This window comes from Carettochelys insculpta, chromosome 19 (genome assembly GCF_033958435.1).
Source record: "Carettochelys insculpta isolate YL-2023 chromosome 19, ASM3395843v1, whole genome shotgun sequence".
Taxonomy (NCBI): domain Eukaryota; kingdom Metazoa; phylum Chordata; order Testudines; family Carettochelyidae; genus Carettochelys; species Carettochelys insculpta.
In genome coordinates, this window is record NC_134155.1 from 7,884,602 (window position 1) to 7,896,803 (window position 12,202).

The window sequence follows — 12,202 nt, forward strand, 5'->3', positions numbered from 1 at the left end:
TTGTCCCTATATTATGGTATTTTGTGTTCCTGGTTGACTTTGTTAGTGAGATGGCTTATAGGAAATTTTGTAATTTTAACTTTTGAGTTAAAATTACGTCAGTGGAATAATGGCAGAATAGCAATCTTGTAATGAAGATATGGGCACCATCTGTGCTCTTGTGTAGAATGCTCGTGCTGGCCACAGGTTTTCTCAGATGATTTGTCTGGTTTGTGGGTTTTTTTTTGTTTTTTTTTTTTCTTTCATTTTTATGCATCTGTCTCTTATTGCCGTGGTCTTTCACCTGAAACAATTTAAAATGCAATAGTGCTTCTGCTTGCTTTTGCCAGAGTTCACTGCTTAGTAGACGACTAGTGATGCAGCATATCGCAAACAATTTTTGACTCAAACACAGATTACTGGGCTAGCTAAGTTAGGATGAATGCTGTCACCATGTGACGCTCTCTGTTCAAAGCAACTGTAGACTTGGGACAACACTGCCCCTAGGATCTCCAGTTAAAGTTTCATACCTAATTTGTAATATGATGGGGAACGTGCAGTGTTGGAAGAGCAGCGTTCATGTCCGTAACTGCTTTTTCCCTCTGTAGGATGAATCTGAATGCACTTCTGACGAGGAAATCTTTATCTCACAAGATGAAATACAGTCATTTATGGCGAACAACAAGTCTTTTTACAGCAATAGAGAACAATACCGACAGCATCTGAAGGAGAAATTTAATAAATACTGCCGCTTAAATGATCACAAGAGACCTGTTTGTAGTGGTTGGTTGACAACAGCTGGAGCGAACTAAATACAATAAAATAGCTGTCTTGCATTGAAATCCTCAAGATGACTACTGCGCCTTCTCTTTCAAAAACTTAATTTAGTGACTTATGGCAAAATTTTATCTTAAAATCAATGTGATTCTCTTTTTTTTCTTTTTTTTTTTTTTGTGGGGAGATTGGTGGAGGTGATTTTGTTAATTTTGATCTTTCTTCAGGTTTCTTTAGTTGAGTAGTTGTGCAAGCCTCTTTATAATTTATGCCATCTCTTTTCATTACATGTTTCTCTTACTGTGAGACTTACAAAAAGCAACCTAGTGGCAAAGTAATGTTGTACTTATAATTCTGTACAGAATGACAAATGAGCTGAATATAAGATTTTACAAATAGACATCCATTTGCAAAATGTTTGGATGTAATATGTTAAAGCGCAATGTGCAAAATTTAAATAAAGAATATTTATTAATATGCATAGTAAAAGTTCGTTTAACCGTTTCTACTTTTCCTAACATTATGAACATAAGTATTAACAAGTATCTTCAGTATACTCTCAATCTGTGCTTGTAGGTTTTGATTGCAGAACTGAGCTAAGGTGACCTGCAGCCCTTTTCCATGCACACTGATTCAGTATTACTTCTGAAAGTCAAGTCAGTAACCTTCCCACCCAGCATTTCTTCCTTATTTCCTGCCTTCCCTCACAAAAACAGAATTTAGTTTCATTTGAATAAATGAAAAGTAGATAGTATTTCAACGCATCTGAAGGGTTGCTTACTAGAGTGGAAGATAGTTTTGAGGAGATACTGTTGCATAAATCTACATTCAGTCATGGGTAGTTTTGAAAGTTCAGTAGCATATAACGTTTCCTGCCTGTTGGTCTCATGGGATGCTTTGTTTGGCAGTGAGAATTGGAGGGGTGGGAGATATGACAGCATGAAAAATTATTAATCTTTTCAATCTAGATACACGTAGATTACATAGGTTGTGTGCAGTATGCTAAAATTAACTGGAGTAAACTGGCACAGCTGCTATTCAAGTTGTTGGGAGATATCCCTTTTCTTCGTGGCTGATTTTGCTATCAGTTGTATTCTGCTTTTACCTTTCATTTCACTCAGAACATGATGTTCTATCAGTGCTTCGTCCAAAGGTGGCGTGGAGACCATAGACTCATACTTCATGGGACAGGTTAAAGGGAAGGAGCTTTCACAGAACCCGAACCACACATCAATATGCAAAACTTACTTGCAATTGCTGGTACTTAATGCAGAAGGTTTCACATGTGTAAGTGGAACTGTGTACACTATATAAATGATTCATGTACTGATCCAGATTAGAAAGTTATTTTGTTGCTTATCTGGAAAACCTAGTAAGATTAAATCACTCAGAGGCAGATCTCTGATCATGCTGCTGGTCTGGTAGGTGTGCAGGAAAGAACAATCTAGACAAAAATGTCCAAAAGTTTCTGTAGCCAATTATCTAATTGCTTGTGCCACAACTGCCTTTCCTGGGAAAGAGATGCAAGTGATTGTTACAGAAACATCTTTTAAAGATAGTGGATTTCAATTCAGAATGATCTTTTTTTTTTTTTTTTGATAGAAATAAGAGATGGAAGCCAAGTGAGAGAAACTATTGTTTAGAGACTTTAGAAATAGAGATGCTCCAGTCATCACTAAGAGCTTGATTGTCTTTCTTTGTTTTACAAAGTAGGTTCATGTGTCTGAAATTGATTAAAGTTGCATTTTTCTGGCTGAAATGGGAAGTGACGGAGTAAATCTTTTCTTGACTACCACTAAATAAAAGTATTTAAATGTAGTAAAGTCATTATTTTCAAACATGGAGCGCAACTGTTTTATGTAAGTACAGGAAGGCCTTGCCATCTACAGGATCACAGTTTTACTTATTCACAGTTCATTGTGCCCCACTGTGGTGTTCCGCTCTGTCCCAAGCGCATGACTCAGCAGGTTCTTGGTTTCTCAGAGCTCCCTCACAACTGCCTTAAGGCCACTGACGGAACACCCAGCCTTAATTATGGCACCAAAAAGAAAAGTAAGTGATGCAGACAGTGGTCAACAGGCTAAGAATGGAGAAAAGGTAATGACATTAAGCCAGAAAGTCAAGTTACAGGGTAAGCTGGCAAGTGGTCACATTGGCTAGACTATATGGCACTAATGAGTCTACTGTTTGTTTTGCTCCTATTTTAATATAACAATGTTATTGTCCCTTTGGGAGGGGAGGGTTTAACAGGTGGATTCACAAAGGAATGCTGTGATGGGAAGTTGTTGAGTCTTTAAGTCTAAAATTACCTGGCATGGCAGCATCGTAGCAACACTCTCCCTTCCCAGGCAGTGAGTTCAAAGAACTGTTCTAGGTGGTTAAGGCTGAAGTTGATTTGCATTACCTTCATGTCCCAGTTCAGCTGTTAATTTACTGCTCTAAGTTAAACTTGCTTGTTGACTATTAAACAGCAAACAATAAAAGGTTCCTTGCAGGCAGTGTGTTTATTTCACAAACACCTCCCCATGTCATGCCATTCCACTCCCACTTCTGGTATTCAGTTTTTGTCATTCATGGCTTTCTCTGGAAGATGACCCCCACAAATGATGAGGCCTTCCTACACAAAGAAATAGAGGAATCTCCTAACTAGCATGTTATTCCTGAAGTCATTTTTGTGGGCCATCTGTCTGGTGAATAGTAAAATGGGAAGGGATCTTGAAAAACCATGCCCCTAGTCCCCTCCACCCACAGCAGGACCAAGCATCATCTAGATCATCCCTGGCACCTGTTTATCTAATCTGCTCTTAAGTATCTTCAATGATGGAGATTACACAACCTCCCTAAGCAATTTGTTCCAATGCTTAACCACTCTGACAAGAAGTTTTTCACAAGTGTTAAATCAGTTATTTCCCACCAGCAACATGGTACATGTTAGAGGGGTTAACAACTGTCAACAGCTGCATCTTAAATGGAATGGCAAATAGGGAATCTTTGTCAGTTATTTCTATTTGGGTCCCGTTCTAGCAGTCCTCTGTTCTAGGCCCTATGCTATTCAGTGCTTTTCTTAATGACCTGAAAGGAAACAAAAACATGATTGGCAAAGCTTGTAGATGACACACATTGGAAAAATGATAATGACCAGTCACTGATACAGAGCAATCTGGACTAGTAAATGGGACATGAACAATTGCAGAAACATAAGAATGCAAGACTGAAAGAGACCTCCAAGAAGTCAACACATGGCAACAGGATTAAGTGTACCTAGAAAATGAATTTTTATAGTCCATTTGCCTTCCCTGCTACTGTGGAGTCCTATAGTCCTGATTCAGTATTTGTGAAGGAAAATAGTGGTTGGACTTTTATTGCCTTTATATCGGGTAAGAGCATGCATCGTGTGTGTGCAGTTCCACAAATACTGCTCATTAGAATCTGATCTCATGCATGGAGAGCATGTTCACAGTTGGTTTCGTGGGCATGAGTCATCTTGAATTATCACTGTTATTAGAAGGTAAGTAACCATTCTTTATCAGGGCAAATGTGGCTTATGCAGCTGACGTTTGCAGTGTTTACTGTTGGTTCCAGGATATTAGAGAGAGAAGGTGAGTAAAGTAATAACTTGTTGTTAGACCAACTTCTGTTGGTGAAAAAGACAAGTGACTTGGAGCTCTTCTTCAGTATTCAAAGTAACCCAGTTCTCTAGAACTCCCAACTATATGGAACCTGGTCATACTCCCTTGACACGTAAGTGGGGGGGGGGTGTTGAGTGCATGAAAAATATACTGTTGTTAACCAACACATTAAGCAGGCTCAGTTTCCCTTGCCCCAAAGTTTTAAATAAATGAAGTTTATGAAAAGAAAAATTCTTTAGATACAGCATTCTATGCATCAAAGGTGTCGAGGTGAGTAAGAATACGGATACCCTTTCTAATGTACAACTATATAAACTGAAAGGAACTATAGGTTTGCAAAACGAAGTGGATGAGACATGTAGAGCTGAACAAGTCAGTGATTTTTCCCTCTCTCACCACCCCCACCCGCCAGCACCTCAGGGTTTTTGGCCATTTTTGGTTGATTCATCCAAAATAGACTTTTGGGGATTACTCAAGAAATAAAAAACTGCGATACTCATTTAAAGTTGAGTTAAACACTTTTAAGACCAAAGTAACTGTATGGTTCTGGGTTGAACCAAACATTCAGCCCCAAAGGATTTTTTTTTTTGGTTATGTATGTGCTACAATTGTGGCTATTTTTTTTTAATCTCCCTAAATTTCAAAACACTTCAAAAGTCAAAATATTTTGTTTTCATAAAAGTTGAAATGTGACTTTATTTTTAAGAGGCTGAAACTATTCAGAGAATTACTTGCAAAGTCACATCTATTCTCAATCATCTGGACAGTGCTTTTTGTGGGGAGCTGGGGGAGGGAGGTTAATAAACTATTTGTCTAAAGACTTTACACTGCTCTAATGAGATGCCAGTCTAGAAAGTGCTCTTTTCTCTTCAAGCACCTCTTTTTAAACAAATTTAATCCCATTTTTTTCAAAGTGTCCATTTTTTGGTTTGGCAAATCCATGTTTTCTCCAGCTCCTCCTTGGTATGAAAGGACCATTCTTAAACCAAAAGCCTTAGCACTACTGTCCACTTGATGGCGCTTCTCTGGTTTCATATTGTTTGTTGAAAAACACTAAGCATACTTCAGCTTTTAAAGGATCTTTTTGTTCCCTGTACTTTCAAATGAAATAAAGTGCTACTTGTATTTGAAAACATCTAAACCCCAAATTTCATTTGTGTAAAAACTCAGTAACTTAATATTTCAGTGAAATGCTGAGTACTTACGACTTTTGTATGATGCTCTGTCTAGGACTTATTGTTTTTCTACAGCCTTCCATGATTTTATTCCTGTGTGTTGAAAATGGAAATTTTAAACAAATAAAAACTTGAAGGCGAACAGCACTTTAGTATAGATAGTGAAGGTGGAAGAAAGCATCTATTTCAAATGTGCTTTAGTTTTTTTTTTCCAGTGGCTTCCCATAGGTGGTGGTATTCCTGCTCATTTCAAGCATAAAGCTAGAGAGTGCCCTTGATAAACCTTGACAGTGAGTATGTGAGCATTTTATTTGCCTGCTTTGGCTGGGAGTAACACCAGATGGAATTACTGGGAACTTCTTGTATTAACTTGGCAGGAAAATTGGTAGGCGAGTTCAGGGCAGAAGCATTCCTAGCATCCGTCCATCGTTACATGAATGCTGACATGGGAGCATAAGTCTATATGTTTTCTTAATAAACTGGGCCCTGACACGCTGAAAAATGATTTACCCTGAGCCTACAGGGAAGACAGACTTGGATTCAAACTTTGACGCAAGATCAAGTTTTTAGGTCCAGTGTGCCATATCTAGCAAAACTACAAACGCATGAATAATAATGCTTTTGCAGAGCACGTGCCTATATTGACTTGAGAATGTTGCATACAAAGACCCTGCTATCAAGTGCCCATCTAATTCTGTACTGTTGCACAACTTATGGTCATGGCTTGTAATGTGATCCTCCAATGAAATAAAACTAGGAGTTGCAAGGGATCAGCACCGGTATTCCCTGTAAACTGTGCTCTTGGGGCACCACCCAGGAGAGATTGAAAAGCCTCCGATCAGCAGAGTGCTCACGACCAGCAGCATGTGTTTCTAGGGATGGTGCACATCTGTGCCTGCCTCAATGCATGTAACCAAGTTTATGCTGCATATGAAAAAAACAAGAGGGAACATTGCTCACTGCCTTTCAAATTCAGACCCTTACAGAGTGTATTTATTTCCTTTAGGGTCAGGTTCCTTGCCCCTTTACGTGTGTCTAGTTTTCTGATCTAAGATCTGTCTATTTGTTTGAGGTGTAATGAGTATCCAGAGGAACTGTGCTTTCATAGTTTCTAAAATATGATTTAGATAACATCACTCCTATTTTTCCAAACCTTGTGTAACGGGTACGTGGTCTGACAGCCTGCCTCCTCCTTCTTTCATAAGTCAATTATAGTTGCTTTTGTACCAGCTGTTCTTGTTCATCAGTTTCCTCAAAAGAATCTTTACATGTGATTAAAACGTGGTCTTCCCTTCTTAAGGCAGATGCTGACAGTCCTGAATTAAGATTTGCTTTGTCCTGTGGAAAAATTCTCATGGTTGATCTCATGAAATGTTTTCCCTCCAGAGTTTTCCTCACCACTCGAGTTAATGGAAGTCTTCTGCAATACTCTACATTCTATGTCCCTGCATATTTTCCTCTTAAAATCATATGACTTAGGCCAGATGTTTCACTGTTGGAGTAGGTCTTTGTTTTTGTTATCTGCAAGAACCTAAATATACCCAAATATATTTTTCACGGGGACGAGGGGAGAGAGAGAGAAATTGCCTCTGGATGGCAGCAGTTCATAGGGCTTGTGGTGATTTGGCTCCATCAGTGGCTCTCAGAAGCCAGTCAAAAAAGATGGGCTATAGCCATCTCCCCCCAACCCCATGCATTAATATTTAACAATCTCTTTCCAGGCTTCTGGCATGCTTCCTACATTGAGTGAATTTGTAAATATGTCCAAAATCAGCTTTTTTCAATATCTGCAAAGTATTTCAGTGCACGTAGTTTGGCTTGGTGCTGATCAATTTTAAAGGCTTCCAGCCTTCAAAGATGCAGCACTTTCCTTTTTAAATAAAGATGCTTCTTAGGATCTACCTGAGGCTTAGGTTTTGGGAAAAACTTAGTACTCTCAATAGGCCAAATTTTCTCAGTTTCACTCTCTCATAGCCATAATTTACGTATACACAAATTTAAAATTTTTAAATTCTATTTTGTGTGCCAACCATATCAATAAATTATTTTTAGCATGAGCTCTAATCCAGTGAGGTATACTTGAAATAATAAATGGAATATGAGTAGGAGAAGTGGGGTGGTATTAAAAGAAAATTGTGGCTGAATACAAGTACAAGTGTGCTAAGGAACAATCCTACATTGGCAGGGAGATGGAGTGGGTGGCATAAGGGAACTTTCTCATCTCTAATTCCTACAATTCTGTTATCGGGGGAAGATGAAGAAGGGAGTTAACATTTTCTCAAACTGGCCAGCCCTGCATTCATGTTCATCTGCACAAGAAAGTCAGCAAGGTAAAAGGCTCCTTGAAGTTGTCCTATTTATTTATTTCCAGTCATCAAAGTTCAAACAAAAGGGATTTGTATGAAAACTTCCCACTTTTCCTGATCGCCAAATGCTTTTGGTTCACTGATTGTCTATTCACAACAAAGTTCTATACATTTGCTTAACTTCTCACTCTGTAATGAGACTGCTCTGTAAACTTAAATGCACTGAGAAGTCTTTGCAAAACTGGGTGGCCTCATTTGTTCTACCCATTATGAAGTAATGGGCTTGTCCTGCATCTAAATATCTGCACAGTGGCATCCACAAACAATACAGGCAGGCAACAGCGATGTTGTTTGGGAACTGTTACCTTGTCAGTTGCTATGTAAGGATCTAAACAAGCCATCTCAACTACTCAAGGTTATGAGGAATAGTAACAGAGAGTAAGCTGTGCTAGTCTATACACTATCAAAACAAAAAGCAGTCAAGTAGCACTTTAAAGACGAGCAAAATAGTTCATTAGGTGAGCTTTCGTGGGACAGACCCACGATATTGAGTCTGTTCTGGTCTGGCTATGGTCTGAAGAAGTGGGTCTGTCCCACGAAAACTCACCTAATGAACTATTTTGCTCGTCTTTAAAGTGCTACTTGACTGCTTTTTGTTTTGACAAGGTTATGAGGTGTATCTATGGATAAAGAGAGTTACGACAACACTCAGCTACAGAGATCCCTTTTACTTAACTGAGATGATCAGTGTCCTCTTCCTGGTCTCCCATTAAATATGTAATTAGAAGCAGGGTTCTCCCACCTTGTACTGATTATTGTATGATTATGTAATTAAATTAACATGTAATTGAAAAATTAGTTCATGTAAGTATTGCCTGTTTTCATGCTGCTTCCCTTTTTGGGCTCAGCATGCTTAGCTACCTTTTTTCCCACAGCAGTTTAACGCTCATTAGTTAGTCCAACCTTCTGGTAAGCTCCATAACACAGTTCAGTTCCCCGTAGTTTCATCCAGAGTAACTCCAACAGTGTTTTGAAGAGGTTCAAGAGTGGATTTTTATAACACTCCACCAGCATCTTGGCTTTGCAGCCTTTCCATTTAGTCTTTTGTAAGTCCACCTACTTACATGGACTTGTGTTGCCAATATAATTATGTGCTTAGAAAAAAAAAAAAAAGAGAAATGTTTACCACTCTGCTGCAGTGAGGTGTTTCGCTTTTGAAGGCTTCAAAAGCAGTGAAATCCTTATAACTTTGTTTAAAATCCCATCCTCCGTGCACCAAAAAGAACAGAAGGGTCATCTTGAAAACAATCCAACTTTTATTATATTAGGCTATTTTCATTCCTTTTGTAACTCACCTGCTTTCATTAGAATAGCACCTCAAATTTAGCCATGTTGTTGTTTTGTCTACTGCAAAAAGTGTCACATGATTTCTTCTTAATTGTGCATTGTTTTGTTTTTTTTGTTTTTTCCCAAGCTGAGTTTGTAAAGTGCCAGCCTAGTGTGGCTGTTTTAAACCCCAGACAACAGAACTTAAAATGGGAACACTGGTATAGTTCTAATTATAGCACACAGGAGACCGGTGCTATAATTATCCAGTGACCCCAGGTGCACCATCAACTTGTATCTTGTTTATCATACTTAAGTCATTTCCCGGACGTAAGTACAGCATAGCCTCTGATATTGCTGGTTAAGATCCAGCTCTTTATTTTCAGGTATATATGAAATGGTGAAATATCCATTGATTTTCAATGAAAGCACCACTGAGTCCACAGTAAGAAAGGATATTAATAACAACACAGATGTTGTTCCTGTAAATATCAGCATGTAAGTGAAATCATGCTCAATGTACTGTATTTTACAGAACTCCCTTAGCTTCAGGGTGAAAGCTTCTGACTTTTTTTGGGGCAGTGGCTCTTGAAATCCCTGATGGTCCCTGTAGTGTACTATTGTTTTATATAGATCTGAATTCACAAGTACCTGCCATAGTGATTTAGCTTGTAAACAAATTTTCTTTAAAACATCACCATTTCTGCTCTAGGGCAAATACTTTCCCAGTACCATTCCATTGAAATCAACATAATACAGGCAGGGATGAATTTGAACTAGTCAAGGAACTTCATTGACAGTAGGTATTACCCATCTTCTGGGTATTGTTGGTTGCCTTGTGTCCCATTGGGCTTTTTCCTTTTTGTTGAGGTTTACCACCTGATCATTTTGTATTCTAGTCAGTTTCCAAAACTAAGTAAGGGTTAGCTAGTTCCAGTGACAACACCTGCTGCTTCTGTTTTGCATGAGCATCACTGACAGAGGCCCCCTTTCCAGCTTGGTGAACTATAAGCAGCTTTCTTTAAAGATTTCATATCCCTTGCACGTGTTCCCTTTGTACAGCTTGTGTTGCTTAGGTTATTTATTGAAGGCCACGCTGAGCTCAAAGTACTGAAGGTTGATCTACGTCCTTTAGGATCAAGCCCTTAGCTTTAAAGAGCTTTGGAGCATGACTTCGTTTGCTTATGTATTCCAGGGGGTGTAAGTGTTGAAAATGCTGTAGAAATAGAAACATGTAGTCATTAGAGGCTTGATAGCGCAGGAGCTAAATTAACCAGATCGCTGCAAAGTATATCACTCATGACCAAAATTGTCTGGTGTAAATAAGGGATTCTCTGACTCCCTTCTCTCTCTCAGAAACACCCACCTTACCCAGTTTTAACTCTGGGTTTTCTAGCCATTTCAAGCCTAGCAAGTACCGGACATTCAAAATCATAGAGACCTGGAACTAAGGAAACCTAGATTTTATTCCTGACTGTATGACTCACTGGTGGGGCTAGTCACTCCACATTTCTGTACGTTTGTTTTCCTTCCCAGGCACATTTTTCTCTCTTTCTTTGGGGCAGGGTCTGTTTCCTGTTATCTGCATATACACTGCACAGCCGAATGGGGTCTTGACCTCCCCAAGCCATCTGTGATACTGCAGTGCAACTAATAAGGACAGTAGGAGAAAAGAGGAAACTTACAGGTTCCCAGGGGGGTGGATTTGTATGAAGGGTGGATAGTGTTCAGGTCATTTTCTGCTTGACTTTCAAAAGTGCTGACTTCTCCCATTGTGACCACTGTTTAGCCCCTCTGAAAATTCATCCCTAACACAGAGTCTTTGCTTCTGAGGACTAACTTATTTAAGAGCCCCTTGACCTCCTGACCTTGGGAGGCTGCCAAAGCTCACATGAGAACCATAATTCTGCAGTTTCCCTTTGAATACACCAAAGTTTCCTTATTGCTAATGTGACTTTTGAGCACTCACAAGAATATATGGAACCAGTTACATTTCAGGGGCACTTCCTTTGTTTCTGATTGTCGGACGTGCAGGCCTGAGACTGGAGATGGAAAAGCAGATCGTTACCCACCAAAGCCAAGGGAAGAAAAAGGTGTTTGCAGGGGCCCAAGTTCAAACACGTCAAGATGAAGGAGGGACAGGTTTGCAGTGAAGGCACTGGCCTAGCTAGGGTTGCCCGACATCCCACAATGTTCAGGACAGTCCCAAATTTGTGATAAGTCCTGTGTCCCGCATTTATGCATAAGTGTCCCACTGGGCTGCTGAGATGCAGGGGGATCTCAACAGCCCCATGGGACTTTGTTGTGTAAATGCAGGAGGTGGGACTTGTCATGGAAATTCCCTGCCCCTGGCTGGGCTTCCCACAGCTGGGGCTCCTGTGGGTGGGCTCAGCACCCCAGCTGGCTCCCAGCCCTGGGGCTGTTGGCTTTTGCCCAGCTCATGGCTGGGGATCCTGCAGCTGGGGATGCTGGAGGGGCTCTGTGTCCTGTAGGAGGATTTTGAAAATCTGGCAGCCCTGCTTAGGTCTGAATTCAATTGTTGCCTCTGGCACTTTGGGCAAGTCACAGCCACTTGGTATCTCAGTTCCTTGTCTGTAAACTAGTGATGATGATCCCTTATTATTCCCTCCCATCCAGTGTCTGTTTCACCATTAAGATCCTCAGACAGGGACTTGCTATGTGTGTGTATAAAACCTACCACAATCGTGTTCTGGTCTTGGCCAGGTCCCCAAGACATAACCATGCAAATAAATAATGCTGGAAGACAAGGTCTGAGTCTTCATCTATTTGCGCATTAAAGTTTTTGGGTAAATTTTCAGCTTGCCAAACAGAAGGTTTGATTTGAAAAGTTCTGACTAAGGCTGCAGTGGCAAACTCTGTAGCAGAGAAGCTAAAATGTTATGGAGTCTGATCTGTCTGGCCAACCCATGCTCATCACTGGTAACAAGGGGCTTAGACTTCAAGGGAGACTGGGACAGAAGTAGTGGATTTTATCTATGAAAGCTCATGACTG

General features: G+C 39.9%; 1 protein-coding gene across 2 annotated transcripts in view; it reads left to right on the forward strand.

The window, feature by feature from the left end:
- Positions 1-3,241, forward strand: part of GGNBP2 (gametogenetin binding protein 2) — a 29,890-nt gene extending 26,649 nt beyond the window's left edge. For both annotated transcript variants that reach the window (XM_075013935.1, XM_075013936.1), the window contains exon 14: positions 588-3,241. In XM_075013935.1, coding sequence (XP_074870036.1) covers positions 588-791 — 204 coding nt within the window. In that variant the 3' untranslated portion in view covers positions 792-3,241. The remainder of the gene's footprint in view (positions 1-587) is intronic.
- The last annotated feature ends 8,961 nt before the right edge of the window (positions 3,242-12,202 follow it).